The following is an 18,620-nucleotide window of genomic DNA, read 5'->3' as shown; positions in this document are numbered from 1 at the left end:
GTTTAGACATTGATTTGTATCTATGCAATATTTTAAATATCTAGCCCAATATAGACAATTTCCAAGTTGCTGCTACACTCATGATAAATGCATGCTTTATAATAGTTTAAAAATTAAAAATATATTTTGAAAATTTCGTCAGTTAAAGGAGGCATCCTCATACTATGAAATCCTTCACAAGTGTGTTGAGGAATATTGCCACAGGGTTGATAATGTTTTAAGCAGGACAACAATCATAGACAAGAACCAATCACTTGAAAAGGAAAAAGGATGTGTTTTACCATGAATTTAAAAGATTTAAATGTATCATTCTACAAAATGGTAATCAGTATTAATGATTTATTGCTTGTATTTCTTTGTGATAACTAGTATTTAGGTAAGCAAACCCACCTTCCAGTCCTCCGTAGCTCAGGTCCAGCATGATGGCTCTCCTGTTTGAGAATCTCTCCTGTAGAAGTAGATCCATTTGGAAATTTAGGTATCTTCCTTTTCTCCTAGGTAAGGAAAGTACATTAAAACATTTTACTTTAGGGTCACCTTTTATTAATAAGCCTCTGATCAGGAAAAGTTTGCAAAGACCCAATACTTCCAAAATAAAATATTTTAATACAAGGTATTTGATAAATATTTACAATACAAATGTACAACATGATATGGATGATACTTGTAAATAAAGTTCCCAAAAGGCAACAGTATCTATGAATACACTTTGAATACACATGGCTTCTGAGGAGTGAATTCATAGCTCAATTAACAATACATTTTAATGGCAAGATACACATGATTCAGGTATAATAGTTATATCTAAAAATTATGTATGTATGTATTATATACTGATTACATATATGCTATATCATGTGTGCATACACATGGTAATGTAAACACAAATGCACACACTCCACCTCATTATGCAGACAGCTTTGCTTTTTATATGGACATGTAAAAACTTTGCTCCTTATACTCAGCAAGGTCCACCAACAGCACACAAATACCACAGGCTTCCTTTGTCTAACTCATATCCCACAACATCAACTCACCTACTTTCTTTGGAAACCAAAGCCCAGGCTGTAAGGAGCCCAAGGTTTTAACTTCACATTTCTTGATAAATAAGCTACATTTCCCCCTTTTAAATTTTGTCTTCTCTTTAAACCTCTCCAAGATTGTTACTACCTGACAGAGTATATGACCAGCCCCCCAAAAGGGGAGCCCCTGTCCCTCACTGTACCAGACCCTTGCTGCAGCAATTTCCCTCAACTATGAGAACTAATCAGGTTTTCTTTAGAGCACAATTTCCCACCCTAACACGCCTGTGGGGTGCAGCATAATAGCAGCACAAAACACTCTTTAGAGCAACAAGCAGAAGACCATGTTTGGGATTCAGATTCTCATTCCAAAAATAGCAGAATGCATTAATATTATCCATTTTTATTTTTCACATATAATTTACAGTGTTTTCATTTTCTAACCCAGATTTTCCCTACCTAAATTTGTATTTAATTTTTGTTTCCATTTTCCTTTGGAAAAACTGCAATAGTCTAGTTTATAATCATTAGATTCACATAACAGAACTTTTTATTATAAAAATACCAAAATACAATTTCAGAGTATTCAAGATTAGAGAAATTAATAAGATTGATTTCAAGCAAAAACAGAGGAGAGGAGATAAACAAGTTAACGTAATATAGCTAGTGTTATTTTACAGAGGGTCTAATCTTTCTCCCAAATTGAAAGGGGAAGGAGGGTACTGCTGCTCTAATAAATGTTAATTATTATTATAAGTTTTGGATTGCATTTGGAAATGTATTTTAGAAACATATCATAGACCACAATACCGTAAAAGGTCTTACCTGGGAAGGAACACTTTTTGGTGGCTCAATGCGTATAGATGGATCCCACTCTCCTGGAGGCAGGACAGTCACTTGGTCTAAAAATTCATCAATTCCTGATAACAGATCATTACGGTCTTTAGCTTTATAAGCAACATCGTGGAAAACCTTTATTGGGAAAAAAATACACACACAAATGAATGCTGGGTAAGAGCAACCCCTTAGAGGGACACTTGAGTAAAAAAGTCATAGGCAAATCTTCCATGGGTCTCAACTCGGCTTTTACTTGTGCACTTGCAATTTTGCATGTAAACAGGTTTGTATAAGCCTTTTTCAAATATTAACAACTGTGTGTGTTGTTGGTGGGTTTTGCACATGCAAATTCTTTCATATATGTGCAGAAGTGCTTCCATTCATAATCTTGTGCATATATATATATGTAACTGTGGTTCCAAATATTTTTGAAGTGTTCTTGACTAAATAATCTACAGTCTTGTTTATAACAATCAATACTTCGAAAAATCCATCTTTTCTTTACAATAGAATCATAGAATAGAATATCAGGGTTGGAAGGGACCTCAGGAGGTCATCTAGTCCAACCCCCTGCTCAAAAGCAGGACCCATACCCAATTAAATCATCCCAGCCAGGGCTTTGTCAAGCCTGACCTTAAAAACTTCTAAGGAAGGAGATTCCACCACCTCCCTAGGCAACGCATTCCAGTGTTTCACCACCCTCCTAGTAAAAAAGTTTTTCCTAATATCCAACCTAAACCTCCCCCACTGCAACTTGAGACCATTACTCCTTGTCCTGTCCTCTTCCACCACTGAGAATAGTCTAGAACCATCCTCTCTGGAACTACCTCTCAGGTAGTTGAAAGCAGCTATCAAATCCCCCCTCATTCTTCTCTTCTGCAGGCTAAACAATCCCAGCTCCCTCAGCCTCTCCTCATAACTCATGTGTTCCAGACCCCTAATCATTTTTGTTGCCCTTCGCTGGACTCTCTCCAATTTATCCACATCCTTCTTGAAGTGTGGGGCCCAAAACTGGACACAGTACTCCAGATGAGGCCTCACCAATGTCGAATAGAGGGGAACGATCACGCCCCTCGATCTGCTCGCTATGCCCCTACTTATACATCCCAAAATGCCATTGGCCTTCTTGGCAACAAGGGCACACTGCTGGCTCATATCCAGCTTCTCATCCACTGTCACCCCTAGGTCTTTTTCCGCAGAACTGCTGCCGAGCCATTCGGTCCCTAGTCTGTAGCTGTGCATTGGGTTCTTCCGTCCTAAGTGCAGGACCCTGCACTTATCCTTATTGAACCTCATCAGATTGCTTTTGGCCCAATCCTCCAATTTGTCTAGGTCCCTCTGTATCCTATTCCTGCCCTCCAGCGTATCTACCACTCCTCCCAGTTTAGTATCATCCGCAAATTTGCTGAGAGTGCAATCCACACCATCCTCCAGATCATTTATGAAGATATTGAACAAAACCGGCCCCAGGACCGACCCTTGGGGCACTCCACTTGACACCGGCTGCCAACTAGACATGGAGCCATTGATCACTACCCGTTGAGCCCGACAATCTAGCCAGCTTTCTACCCACCTTATAGTGCATTCATCCAGCCCATACTTCCTTAACTTGCTGACAAGAATACTGTGGGAGACCGTGTCAAAAGCTTTGCTAAAGTCAAGATACAATACATCCACTGCTTTCCCTTCATCCACAGAACCAGTAATCTCATCGTAGAAGGCGATTAGATTAGTCAGGCATGACCTTCCCTTGGTGAATCCATGCTGACTGTTCCTGATCACTTTCCTCTCATACAATACAAAACAATAGTTGTGCTGATTACTTTTTGCATTTCTCTCAGCATTTTACTGCACAGTCAGATCTCTCCATGGAGAATCAGAACCTCCTTAGTTTAGTCCCTGCTCTGCCACTGACTCATGGTGTGGGTCCAGATCCCCTTTCAAACAGTTTCCCTATGTACAAAATAGGGATTATACATTTTAGACGTCACCGGGATATTGTGAGGATTAATTCATTAAATGTTTGTAAATATTAAAATACCTCATCCTCACAACATTCAATAAATGAATTAGATTTACAACTACTGAACTCTGATTCAGTAACAGTTCAATGCACCACAGTCAGTTGTGTATGCCACCCCTGAATTAATACATTCAAGCTATTTAAAACTAACTCAATGTCAAAATATACATACTGATTAAATCAGGAACTTCATATTCATCCACTATATATATATCCTTAAATTTCATGTATTCTGGGTGGCGTCTTACAAAAGTAGAAAGTACAGAGCCAAATCACCCTCTCTTTAAGGTTAATGGAACTTTTGCTTTTGCAAAAGAATCTCAGACTATATTCAGTTTCACAAACCAGTGAGTGACTTTTAACTTGGGGTTTCTGGTTTCAAGTTAAACCAATACGGCTTAATTTAAAAAAAACTAATCACACTTTTCCTTTGGTGGAGTTTTACCCATTAAAAATGATAAGTTTAGTCAGTATTAGAAATTGTTTGCAGAGGCAGTTCCTAAAGAGCTGCCATATGTACTGGAAGTTAATCCCTAGAAATGCAGGTCTTCAGAGGGAGAAAGAAATTATATAATTCTGGAATTTTTAAATATTCTATATTATTAAATGTTTTATATAATTCATTTGCTAAACACCGATCAAGTCAATTTTTATTCCCAATAAGCCTTTATGTTCCTAAAAATACACACCTAAAACCAGAAGCCCTAATTAAATACCTTAACTTTAGAAATATTTCTGGATTAAAATTCAAAAGTTAAAATTGCTGTTACCCAAAGAGATGCTAACATTTCAGTTAACTTACTCTAATAGTAGTGAGAATTCAGTATTGAAACAATATCCAAATATGCTGTGGGAGGTGTCTTCTTTTGAATGAAAAATAAATGAGATCCTGATCCCCAGTTCTCTTTAAAGACCTCACAGCACTGCACAGAAGACTAGAAGTATTAATTCAAGTGTCTGGCAAAATTTCAACTTTGGCCATTACATTCTGCCCATCTAAAAATACCCATTCGGTGTTTGAGTTTTATACAACATTCTTAATTTTCTGTCCTGTACTACTGTGTAACATTACAATGTATTGTTTAATAGTTGCCATCTTTCATGTCAAAAGTGGCTGTATTTAAGAGGTAGGTTAAAGATATATATATAGCTTGTATATCTTTTCGCAAGTACTTTTGGGATCGTTCTACAAGAAAGGCAAGGAATAAATTTAAATTGCTATTATACATCCATTCCTCGTTTCTGTGGATTGTGTCTTCATTGTTCTTTATATAAAGTTAGTTTGGTTGTGCCATGTATCTGTGAATTATAGGTTGTAAAGAGTTCATTAAGCATAGTCTGTGAGAACATGATTTTAGACTTCTGCAATGCAAATTTTTATTCAACACTCAGGTTTGCTTTCAATGGATTGTAAATATATACTACTTGCATCATCAGTCATAAGCGTTGCTATTGATCTTCCGATTTCATGGTACTGTGGTGCCTTGCCAGCTGGACCCAGTAACAGAAACAAGAACCTGTAGGAAAAATTAAGACAGGAGAGGAGACCAGGAGAGCTGAGTTATTTCAGCTTAAGCCTTTTGTAAAAAGCCAGCTGCTCAAACCAAATCTGAGGCTACTTGTTCAAATCATATATTAGAATTCATAATTTGTAGGCTCATAATTTTGGTACTGATAAAATGGATGATGTTTTAGCTACACAAATAGAACACAAAGATTTAAATTACTGTAATTTTGGAACTATTTCCTGTGAAAAATTAAAGCAGTGTTGCCATTTTTTAAAAAGAATTTTCAAAACCAGGTAATTCAGTTAGAATCATATTGCAAAGATTAGTAGGCCAATACTATTATGCAATAATTATATTGAAAACCATTAAGTTCAATTTTCCATGCTGTCCTTGTAAGAAAATTTCCAGACAAGTTCTTTGAAGAAACTGCAATTGCATTTTAGATATAAAAACTAAATCAAACATTCACAGGTTTTACCCTTCTCCAACAATAACCCAATGCACATATTTTTTTTCTGATGGCAGCTCTAAATGAATCTGATGAAAACATGCATCAAACGATTTAGTTCTATTGTGTCTGGCAGTGTGCTGTATAAATTAGTTCATAAAAAATTATCATGAAAATCATTTCACATAATCCCAACATCAGATTAGTCACATTTTTGTCTACCAAATGTATTTAATTTGCAATTTATCAAACTGCTTTCAACATTAAGTCCCAGCAGACACATTCTATTACAACAAAAATAGTAACCTGCCCTCCCCTGGCGGGCCTCAAAATACTAATACAGGTAGATCCAACATACACTTCCTGTGCCAGTGGAGGTGAATTTCATCCTCAGTGATAAACACCAAAGTACAGAAAATTTTTCCCTTAAAGCCATACCATTGGTAGGGACTGGAGAAGAGAAGGATTATACCCATCCTTCACTTTGCATTTCCTAGCCACTAGAAAAAGAATGGTGTAAATGTATTTCATTTTGGCATCGGATTTGCAAAAACCAACATCTGTATTCACATGTAAAGACACATTAGAATATACACTCTAGAGATCACACAAGCAAATAAGTTTCCCACACTCTAGCTGTGTTTTCACAAAACCGCACTCTACACAGAGTACTCATACTTCAAGACTCAATGGACTACGTCCATTGTCATGTTAACATTGGGTGTAAGTCTTCTTAGTCACACAGTTAAAATGGTGTAAGAAGAGGACCAGCAGCTCTGAGATCCACCCTTCCCACACCCACCTGTATTGTCAGTTTCAAACTTCGTAAACAGTTCTAAAGATATTGTCAAAATATCATCATTTTTTCAAGTTTTGGGAGGAGGTTTAGATGTCCCTCATTACACAAAACTGCAACAATTGCTTGCCGTGCAAGTCAGAGATTTAAGACAGTAAGACAGTTCCTGTCCCAATGAGTTCACAATCTAAACTCTGATCTATGCTCTGCTTTAACACTGAAGTGCTGTTACTTCATTGTGTGAGTAAATGCATGTTATTCAAGGATTTCTTTACCGTGTAGGAACAGGAACCTCTGTGAGACCTGAGAGAAGCACAGCAGGGGACAGTCTCACAAAAGCAATAATTGGTCTTTCCAAAAAATCTACTTCTCCCACCAACACGTTTGATGCTTCCGCTCCTGTGGGAATTTTCCTCATGAAGTTCATATCAACCTATAATATAGAGATTAAACAATTGCTTATTTCTTTACAATTCTTATTGATAATTCTACAAATAATTTTTAAAAACTAAAAAGAGTATTGATCAAAACAATATAAATGCAAAAGAAATATTTCACATGTACAGGAACAGAAAAGACAAGCATATGATGTGTATAAAATATGTCTGTCAGCGGTATTTTATTAGTATATTGTTTTTATTGTTACAAGTTAGAACTACTATTATTTATTATATTCTAAAAACTTTCAGCTACATAATCACTTTTTCACAGTAACTTCTCAGGACAGAAATATTTTCTCTATGGTAGGTGACATTACTTGACATCAAATAGACAAAACAATAACTAAGGAGAGTTCATGTAATTATATGTAGTTTCCAGAACGTAGTTATTTTACATTTTATAAATGGTATTTTAAATATTTTTAAAGGAATTAATAGCTTTAATATAATTATCATCCACAAAAAACAAACAGCTGAAATAGACTAAAGAAACTTACATTTCTGCATATAATTACAGAGGAACATTACAAAACTGTACAGCACATTGACTCTTTAGTTTACAAACAGATACACAAAAGGCACAAGAAACTAACACTAGTTACGTTGTTATCTAGAAAACTTACAGCTGGCCTCTTGAGTCCCACACCAAGTGTGCCACAACTACAGTGCCAGGAGGCTGACTCCTGCCCAACAGGAGACAAGGCAGGTGTACAGAAGGACAGGCCAAGCAAAAATGTAAAAACTGTGACAGAGTAGGAATAAATGGCACCTGCCATGATCAGATGAGAACTACTATGTAAATTAGCTTTGCTTCAGCACAATTATTAAATTTAATTTTGCAAACAGTTTATAACTATCTTTTACTGTACAGATTAGACTGAACAGGTGAATTTTATAGTAAGAATCCATAGTGATTCTTATAACCCAAAACATTTAAGTTACAAAAGATGGGAGAGGTTAACAGAAGTACACAAGGTTTACTTCCAGAAGTAACACAACTGATGCTCTTTATCCTTAAGATTTCCATGGCTTTTACAGAACAATGCATAAAAGCCCTTTTCTGAAAAGGGGCCTTAAGTCTCTAAAGTAAGAAAAACAGAAATTGAAAAATTTAAGCCACTTTATATGCAAAAACACCCATAACACTCACGTTTTGTAAAAACTTTTGCAGTGTATCAGACCTGAAAATATTATGTATTGCTCAATCAGCAAGTACAGTGGCTTCTTATGTCAAGTTACATGAAATACTGCACATGTGAAGTGGCAAAATTATCTAACAATAGTAAGCCCAGATGTACTGCAAAAGTAGCCAAAACATTTAATGGCTAATTAATTTTAATCTATACTGGATTCTGATACTGCTGTAGTTAACCCAAATTAAGGTAGAAATAGCAACCAGTTTGGCTACCATACTGTTACATAGCCCTACTTACTAATCATTGAGAAAATATGTAATGTCATTTACCTTACTGAAATCAACAGTGCTATTTTCTCTGCTTCCTCCTGTTCCATTACCTTTAACATCTCCACTTTTTCCAGCATCCAAATTTCCAGGTGCTGACTGTGGAGATGCTAGAAGCCCTAGATTTAAACAAAATACACACTTTGAAAATGGAGTTCACAGAAAATGGACCAACCAAGACACACATTATGCAAGAACTCAATGTGGCAGCTTGCTAAAAGCGAATGTGCAAGTTAATAAACAAAAGTGCCCCATATTAGTACCTCAAATTCAACATAAACAAGTTATTTTATTTTGGAAAACAATTAAAGTTTGTTTAAAATAGTTAAAAACAGCTGTTGCCTAAATGGTGGCCATTTGCAAAACAGTCAAGAAAAGAAAACAAGAGTGACTTTTGGGGGAAGAGGACAAATGTAAAAATTTTAATCCTCACCACCAATGCTTTGTGGACAGAACCTACATGACAAAGGTTCCACACTCATACATCTGAATTAAAACAAAAACAAAAAAACAAACACACACCCACCACACACTTTAGTGCATTATCAGAAGTTGATATTTGACTTAAAAAAATGAGACTCAGGTTTTGACCATATCAGGGTTAAGACACTAGCGGTCAGCCAAACTAGTGCAACTCTCTGGGTAAACTTATGTAAATGATCATACACATCAGTGAAGCTTAACCTGGTTTGAAGCAGTTTACCCTATGTATACTATGGCCTGGTTAGACTATGATTTAGGAGTGTGATGTTAAACCACGTTAGCTAATGGATTCTAACATGTTTGAAATAATCGAGTAAAGACACAGCAACATATATTTTTATAGGGCTGTCAATTAATCATAGTTAACTCACGCAATTAACTCAAAAAAATTAATGGCGATCAATCGCACTTATAACAGAATACCAAATTAAATATATTAAATATTTGTGGATATTTTTCTACATTTTCAATATTGATTTAAATTACAACACAGAATACTAAGTGCACAGTGCTCACTTTATTTTCTTATTACAAACATATGCACTGTAAAAATGATAAAAACAATAGTATTTTTCAATTCACTTCATACAAGTACTGAAGTGCAGTCTCTATCATGAAAGTGTAAATAAAAAATGTAGATTTTTTTTGGTTACATAACTGTTCTCAAAAACAAAACACTGTAAAGCTTTAGAGCCTACAAGTCCACTGAGTCCTACTTCTTATTCTGTCAATCGCTAAGACAAACAAGTTGGTTTACATTGACGGGAGATACTGCTGCCTGCTTCTTATTTACAATCTCATCTGGAAGTGAGAACAGGTGTTCGCATGGCACTTTTGTAGCCAGCATTGCAAGGTATTTACGTACCAGATATGCTAAACATTCGTATGCTCCTTCATGCTTCGGCCACCATTCCAGAGGACATGCTTCCACGCTGATGATGCTCGTTAATAAAATAATGTGTCAATTAAATTTGTGTCTTTACTCCTTGGGGGGAGCATTATGTCTCCTGCTCTGTTTTACCCATATTCTGCATATATTTCATGTTATAGAACTCTTGGATGATGACCCAGCACATGTTTGTTTTAAGAACACTTTCACAGCAGATTTGACAAAATGCAAAGAAGCTACCAATGTAAGATTTCTAAAGATAGCTACAGCACTCGACTCAAGGTTTAAGAATCTGTAGTGCCGTCTAAAATCTGAGAGGGACAAGGTGTGGAGCATGCTTTTAGAAGTCTTAAAAGAGCAACACACTGATGCGGAAACTGCAGAACCCAAACCACAAAAAAGAAAATCAACCTTCTGCTGGTGGCATCTGGCTCAGATGATGAAAATGAACATGCGTCAGTCCGCACTGCTTTGGATTGCTATCAAGCAGAACCAATCATCAGCATGGAAGCATGTCCTTGGGAATGGCGGTTGAAGCATGAAGGAACATATGAATCTTTTAGCGCATCTTGCATGTAAATATCTCGCAACGCCAGCTACAACGGTGCCATGTGAACACCTGTTCTCACTCTCAGGTGACACTGTAAACAAGAAGCAGGCAGCATTATCTCCTGCAAATTGTAACCAATCTTGTTTGTCTGAGTGATTGGCTGACCAAGAAGTAGGACTGAAGGGACTTGTAGGCGCTAAAGTTTTAGATTGTTTTATTTTTGAATGCCCCCTCTCTTTTTCTTTTTACATAATTCTACATTATAAGTTCAACTTCCATGGTAAAGAAATTGCACTACAGTACTTGTAGGAGGTGAATTGAAAAATAATTGTTTTGTTTTTTACAGTGCAAATATGTGTAATCAAAAATAAATATAAAGTGAGTACTCTACACCTTATATTGTGTTGTAATTAATATATTTGAAAATGTAGTAATCATCCTAAACTATTTAAATAAATGGTATTCTATTGTTGTTTAAACAAAAAATGAATTGCACAATTTTTTTTAATTGCGCGATTAATTTTTTTAATCGCTTGACAGCCCTAATATTTTAACATATGCTAAACTGAATGAGTTAAAGCTGAGCCTTCCCTCTAGGCTTTAACTCAACCATCTTATGCCACACATAAAGTATACATTGCCCTGCCTATACAATAAACACATTAGAATTCGTTAGCTAATATGTTCTAACATCACACCTTTAAGTCTCAGTCTAGCCAAGGCCTAAGACTTTGACTAAACTAGAAAAAGCTTTGGAGTATAAATAGTTCATGTTAGCTAAGCCTGATCTAAACACAACCATTTGCCTAGTCAATTCAGGCCTAAACTCCTTATAAGTTTATCATTTGGCATTTTTACCTGTTTCACTTTTTTTCCAGAGACAGCCGAATTCTAAAAATCTGATCCTATATAGCTATTCCAAAGAAGAGTCAGAACCAAAAGTTCTATCATCATTTAGCGGTAAGACTGCAAATTCTCATTCTTCCATTTTATAAACATTTAAGACATTCTAATAAAACAAAAACAATGATATTAAATAGGCTTTAATTTTCTTTGTGAAACCTATACTGTGCTAGCAATTAACTACTACTATAAATGCCAATCTCAGCCAACTAAAATGGCAAAATCACATTCTTCCCTTTTGTTCTGCAATATATATTATTCATCAAAAAGGAGATAACTCATAACCCATCAATCCAACCCATGAATCACATTTAGTAGAAAAAACTCAATTTTTTAGGGAGGGTTTATAAAACTGAAACAGGGATGCAATATACCTGCTATGTGGAGAAAATAGGAAGTCTACATCTTAGTACATGAGAGGAAAAAACAAAACCTGTTCAGGTAAATACAGAAAGGCCAAATTCATGTCCTCTTCTCTTTTTCATCAATGCCCCAATGCAGATTTTTCATGGCAAGAAATCAATTAATCCCTAAAACTGATACATAGCAGAGTAGGAGGAAGGTGGGGAAATAATCTCACAGGCCACACTCCCTTGTCCTATCCAGAGAATCTGTAATATGTAAATTCTGTGGGTGTTCAGGGCCAGAGCAAAGGACAAAAGTTACTTGACTGCAACCTTCCCAAGTTCACAGAACTGGTACTCTGAATTTGATTCACTGAGGTGCACACATAAACAGTAACTGTAAATTGCCATTTTGCCCATTTCTCAATTTTGGCATTAGGATAATATTGATCTTTTTATGATTTGAAGTCAGAATTTCTCCAATTATTTACAGCCCAGGTTCAAAAAGTCTTAGTGCTAATACAGAAATCCCTATCCCGTTCAAATACAAAGGATTATTAGATTTTGCTTTTTCACAATCTTACTAAAAGTACAGATGCAAACTCAATTTAAAAATACTGTCAGAAAGATTCCAGCATTCTAAAGTGGCAACAAAAATGGAAGCATTTCCATAAAATTTTTCATAGTTTTCTGCTGTTTTTAAAATCAACCAGTGCTAGAAAATACATAATAAAAATAAATTGGTTTCTTGTGGCTTAAGCAACATAATTAAATTATGCTGCATTCACAAACTATATCACAAGCTCAATATTGAAGAGTCCATCAGCATGTCTACATACATTTTCCTCTATTTAAAAAAAAATAGTTTGGGTTCAAATGTCTCAAATTATTTGCCTAGGACCAAGTGTTTCTCTTAAGTTTAATTTATATTTTGCATACAGTAGAACCTCAGTGTTACAAACACCTCGGGAATGGAGGTTGTTAGTAACTCTGAAATGTTCATAACTCTGAACAAAACCTTATGGTTGTTCTTTCAAAACTTGACAGCTGAACACTTACTTAATACAGCTTTGAAATATTACTATGCAGAAGAAAAATACTGCTTTCCCTTTTGTGTACTTCCAGTTCCAAATGAAGTGTGCGATTGACTGGTCAGTTCGTTACTCTGGTGTTTGTAATTCTGAGGTAATTCTGTATTTCCAGTTCAAAAGGACTCTAGTAGAAATCATGATAGAAAACAGTCCTTTCACTCATGGCATAAATATGATCCTCTTGGTAGACATTTACTGCACTGTAATTATATTTGTAAGGGTGACATCTGTTGTATCTCATTGGTTATTTTCCAAGTTCTGATCCTATTTCTCAGACTTTTGATACGATAAGCTCAACTAACCTCCCTAACGGATAAGGTTTTCCTTTCAGCAACCATCTTCATTCTCTTTATTTAAAGAGTTTAACTCAAAGCTGAAACTTAATTCCTCACAATGCTTAATTTTGAATTCCCTTTGTTTCATGGTTTAAATTGCTCACTTAGGAGTTAGCCTGTACTCCTTACTCAGGCAAGATTCCCAATAGGTTTAGTACTTTGTTACCTTATTGTGGTTTTGTTTTAATGTCAGATTGATTTACTTTTACAAAGTTAAAGTAAATGACGAGTATAAGTTCTTAATGCGTCTGTGAAAAGACAGAAATACGATGCAGCTCAGCCATACTTTGACACACTGAACACTCTACATGCTATTTATATATCTACATATATAAATATATCATATCTATATATACTCTATTCAGCCTACAAGACCATCTTGGATTCTGGGGCACACAGACAATCAAAAACATTGAATAAAAAACCCTGTTGATAGGGCTTCTCAAAAATTGCATCACACTGTTGAAGCAGGTCACTGTCCTGCCTTAAATTGTTTTCCAGCCCCCTTCCATCACCAGAACGAGGGCTTTCTCCCATGCAATCTCCATTTGTGAGGGAACAATTCCTGTCTCTCTCTTCCCCGATCTATTAGCTCTAGCCCAATAACAGCTCTCCCACACAGAAGACACTTGTCCTTTGTTTTCCAGGCTGTCAGACACAGAAAAATTCATTTATCCCCATGCTGGAATATTGAGGGAAACACTGAGCATGCCCAGCCCCTTTCTAGATGTCATCATGAAAAGCAGCTGCACCACTTCCACTCTGTGGAAGGGGATTCCTAGTATAGCTAAGTAAGGTACTTCCAATGGGGAAGAATCCCACAAAATATGGAGCAGCTTCTATAGAGGTTCCACAGGCTCTGTGACACGGGCAATTTGAGGTTGGATAAAGCCGTATATAGTGATTCTTCTCTGTCTTCTTACAAAATCCATCTAAAAGAAATATCAAATTGAAGTATTTTTTTTAAAATTTTTCCTTATTTAGACTTCATTCATTATTGGACTTAATCCAGTACTAGACTCAGACTGCTGGTGGAAAAAGGAGGTCCCATTTGTTAATCAAGAACTAGATCCAAGAAGCCTTCCACCTCAACCTCTGCCTCAGTGAGAGAGGAGATCAACATCAAGACAAGACATACATTGACATCACAGTGTAAACTGGACCTGCTTTAGGCACTGAGTTGGACTCATCCAAATCTTCCATGCTAACTGTCCGACCATAACTGCATGCGCATATATTGAATGCTACAAGGTGAATTATTTGTTTTTAAATAGAGTTAAATTCTAGACTTCTTAAAGAAATTAAACATTCAAGAAATCTATAGGGAGTGTGTTTTCCTAGCACTACACAGCCTGTTAAAGAAGCAAAGAACTGGATGAGTTTTTCTAGAAGAAATACTTGTAGGTTTGCAATTATAAAAATTTTAGTAAATTAATCAGATGCTATGGAATTGTAGGACAAAGCTATTCTAAATTAGCTAAGTGTTACAATTTATGTTTTTATCAATTAAATTTAAAATAAAATGAATATAGAGCAGAACACACTTCAAAGCCTCGGAAACAAGGAAATACAAATATTTGCCTGTTCTCTTATTTTTGTTGTCCACAGCCACTCATGAAAAGTTTGCATTCCCCTCTCATTTACCAGCACAGATGGCAGCAGAGCCAAAGACAATGATTTTGGTATTTATTTTGGCTATTTCTGCCCCCAATCTGTGGAACTCAGTATTCAGTAGTTCCAAAGCATGGTCATTTCTGAAACACTGGTTCTGAATTGCCTTTTCATAGGAGAAACATTGATTGTATAAGAAAAATTGAAAAGCTAAATATCAAACTTAAGAAATTAACTGTAATATTTAATTTTTGAAAGAGAATGCTTTGATGCCTGATTGAGTTGTTTGGAGCTAGTGTCTGGACTACAAAGAACAAACTGAAATGGAAAAAATCATCTCTCTCCACCTTATACACCAACTCACAATATTTGGGATATTTCCAACAATCCCATATATATTAAACTTCTGAATAACCTAGAACAAGGGACATAAAAACAAAATATCAGACACTAGAAACTATCTCAGGGTACCTCTTCTAAAGACTGGTCCATAGAAAGTATATCTAGCTATTCCATAGATCTTAGAAGAGACATATAACAGCCAACAAGGTTGTAGCCTTTCATGTCTGTAGAGGGGAAATCTGCACTGCCATGCCCTTCCATATTGGAATGGGCTCCAATTCCCTTTGGACAATGGAACCCAAAGACAAGACTAGATTTTCCATTTTTCATTCCATGAACCTTGAATCGAAGTGGTTTTGGAACAAGCTGATCAATTAAAAACAGTAACAGTCACCAGAATCAGATGGTATTCACCCAAGAGTTCTGAAGGAACTCAAATATGAAACTGCAGAACTACTAACTGTGGTAAAAAGAAAACGAGGACTTGTAGCACCTTAGAGACTAACAAATTTATTTGAGCATAAGCTTTCGTGAGCTACCGCTCACTTCATCGGATGCATCCATTCATCGATGTTGCATCCGATGAAGTGAGCTATAGCTCACGAAAGCTTATGTTCAAATAAATTTGTTAGTCTCTACGGTGCCACAAGTCCTCCTTTTCTTTTTGCGGATACAGACTAACACGGCTGCTACTCTGATAACTGTGATAAGTAACCTATCGCTTGAATCAGTCTCTGTACCAGATGACTTGAGGATACCCAATGTAAAACCAATTTTTTTAAAAAGCCTGCAGAGGCGATCCTGGCAATTATAGGCCAGGAAGCATAACGTCAGTACAAGGCAAATTGGCTGAAACTATAGTAAAGAACAGAATTCAGACACATAGATGAACACGACTTGTTTGGGAAGTTGGCACAGCTTTTGTAAAGGGTAATCATGTCTCAATCTACCAGAATTCTTTGAGGGGGTCAACAAACATTGGACAAGGGTGATCCAGTGCATATAGTGTACTTGGACTTTCAGAAAGCCTTTGACAAGGTCCCTCACCAAAGGCTCTTAAGCAAAGTAAGCAGTCATGTGATAAGAGGGTTGGTCCTCTCAAGGATCAGTAACTGGTTAAAAGACAGGTAACAAAGGGTAGGAATAAATGGTCAGTTTTCACAATGGACAGAGGTAAATAATGGGGTCACCCAAGGATCTGTATTGGGAACAGTGCTATTCAACATATCCATGAATAGGGATGAACAGTGAGGTGACAAAGTTTGCAGATGACACAAGTTTATTCAAGATAGTTAAGTTCAAAGCTGACTGCAAAGAGTTACAATGGGATCTTACAAAAACTGGGTGACAGGGCAACAAAATGACAAATGAAATTCAGTGTTGATAAATGCAAAATAATGCACATTGGAAAAAATCCCAACTATATATACAAAGTGATGGGGTCTAAATTAGCTGTTACCACTCAAGGAAGATCTTGGGGTCACTGTGGATAGTTCTCTGAAGACATCCACTCAATGTGAAACAACAGTTAAAAAAGCTAACAGAACATTAGGAACCATTAGGAAAGGGATAGATAATAAAACAGAAAATATAACACCACTACATAAATCCATGGTATGCCCACACCTTGAATACTACCTGTAGTTCTAGTTGCCCAATCTATATAAAAAAAAATACATTAGAACTGAAAGAAAGTACAGAGAATGGCAAGAAAAATTATTAGGGGCATGGAACATCTTCCATATGAGGAGAGGTTAAAAAGAATTTGACTGTTCAGCATAGAAAAGACGATGGTGGGGGGAGAGGGGAAGAGAGATATGATAGAGATCTGTAAAATCATGAATTGTGTGGAGAAAGTGAACAAGGAAGTGTCATTTACCCCTTCATATAACACACGAATCATGGGTCACCCAATTAAATTAATAGGCAGCAGGTTTAAAACAAACAGAAGGAAGTTACACGCACAACTTACAGTCAACCTGTGGAACTCGTTGCCAGGGGATGTTGGGAAGGCCAAAACTATAACTGAGTCCAAAAAAGAATCAGATAAGTTGATGGAGGATAGGTGCATCAATGGTTATTAGCCAAGATGGTCAGGGACACAACCCAACGTCCTGGGTGTCCCTAAGTCTCTGACTGCCAGATGCTGGGACTGGACAACAGGAGATCAATCACTCAATTGCCCTGTTCTGTTCATTCCCTCTGATGCATCTAGCATTGACCATTGTCAGAAGACAGGATACAGGGCTAGAGTGACCCTTGGTCTGAGCCAGTATGGCCATTCTTATGTTCTTAAGAAAGGCTCCAGACCAGCAGTAGCCCATTGACCAGAGTTTGAGAGACTCTTCTCGAGGGCATCTCTATGTTAATATTGGATTTTTGGGGGGTCCAGAAAAACAAATAATCCACTTCTAAACAGTGGATCAGACAAAAAGAGACCAGAGTATATACAGCCAGAGGAACTGGGAGATCATCCTCTTCATATTTCTCCTTTATAAATATGGGAATACATCTCCTTGAGGCTTAGAATCAATTTAAGATGGACTTGGATTCAGCTGGACAGCTTTATCTTCACTTGTCTCTCTCAGGTTCTACAGGACTGCGTATGGCATTTTGTCTCATTAGAGAAGAGATACCAAAGTGAAGGCTGTGGTCTTTAGTGCAGAGCCATTAACCATATCCAGTTGTTTAATGCTGGCAGAGTCATACTCCTCCTTCTCCACAAAAAATATAAAATCATCCTTGGATTTGAGGGGGAGAATGATCTTTATATGAACATTCTGTTCATTAGAAGTGTTTTTCTGTATTAAGGAGGCAGAGGACAAGATTTCTTTTTGTTTACGAAGGGAGGAAAGGCCTTGTTCAGTAACTCAGAGCACTGGTGTTAGGACAGATTTAGCTCTATTTACTCTCTGAAGCTTAATATATTCACTACCCTTCAGTGGAAAAAGAGGAAAAGCAGATAACCAGGAAATTTGACACTGATTACTCCCTCCAGCACATGCCTCTTCAACTTCCTTCTCCTTGTTACCCTGAACCTGGGCCTGTATTAGAAATGGATAGATAGGGTTGGCTGGGCCAGGATCACTCACCTCAGGTCTGGACAGGTAATGGGATGGATCTGTTTTTTCAAGATGCCCAGAGACAAAGGGTTTGTGCTAGACAGCCAGTCTGGTTGGAGAGTCGTATCTGTCTCCCAATTTTCTCTTACTAGATAATAAGGAAGATCATCAAGGAGATTGTGCCTGGTCAAATATTTGAGTTACAGCAGTCCAAATCCACGCAAATGGAGATCAGTTTCAGAATGGTGAGCATAAACAGTTTCACGTTTTGAACATTTTCTGTTTTCCTGGTAAGGTGTTCAGTCATTTTCAAAGAAAAAAACCCAAAGGCACTTGGAGGCAAAGAGAAAAGTGACCTCTTCAAACAGTTACAAGTTAACTACAAGAACTGCCAAAATCTTCAGCCTCCAATTGGCTCTAATGCTAAGAAATGATGGAAAAACTCAAATATTATTAATTGATTTCTGGGATAAA

General features: G+C 36.7%; 1 protein-coding gene across 8 annotated transcripts in view; it reads right to left on the bottom strand.

Moving 5' to 3' along the window:
• The window catches only part of SLC4A7 (solute carrier family 4 member 7), a 161,301-nt gene that overhangs the window by 31,869 nt on the left and 110,812 nt on the right, over window positions 1-18,620 (bottom strand). For 6 of the 8 annotated variants that reach the window (XM_075125726.1, XM_075125724.1, XM_048838624.2 and 3 more), the window contains 6 exons: window positions 8,540-8,655; window positions 7,698-7,757; window positions 6,910-7,067; window positions 5,312-5,399; window positions 1,848-1,994; window positions 391-494 (listed from right to left, as the gene is read on the bottom strand). In XM_075125726.1, coding sequence (XP_074981827.1) covers window positions 391-494; window positions 1,848-1,994; window positions 5,312-5,399; window positions 6,910-7,067; window positions 7,698-7,757; window positions 8,540-8,655 — 673 coding nt within the window. The remainder of the gene's footprint in view (window positions 1-390; window positions 495-1,847; window positions 1,995-5,311; window positions 5,400-6,909; window positions 7,068-7,697; window positions 7,758-8,539; window positions 8,656-18,620) is intronic. The other 2 variants (XM_075125725.1, XM_048838625.2) reach the window with 1 other exon arrangement.

The sequence above is a fragment of the Caretta caretta genome, chromosome 2, assembly GCF_965140235.1.
Source record: "Caretta caretta isolate rCarCar2 chromosome 2, rCarCar1.hap1, whole genome shotgun sequence".
NCBI classification, from domain to species: domain Eukaryota; kingdom Metazoa; phylum Chordata; order Testudines; family Cheloniidae; genus Caretta; species Caretta caretta.
Note: the sequence above shows the minus strand (reverse complement) of the source record. Positions and strands in the feature narration are given on the sequence as shown.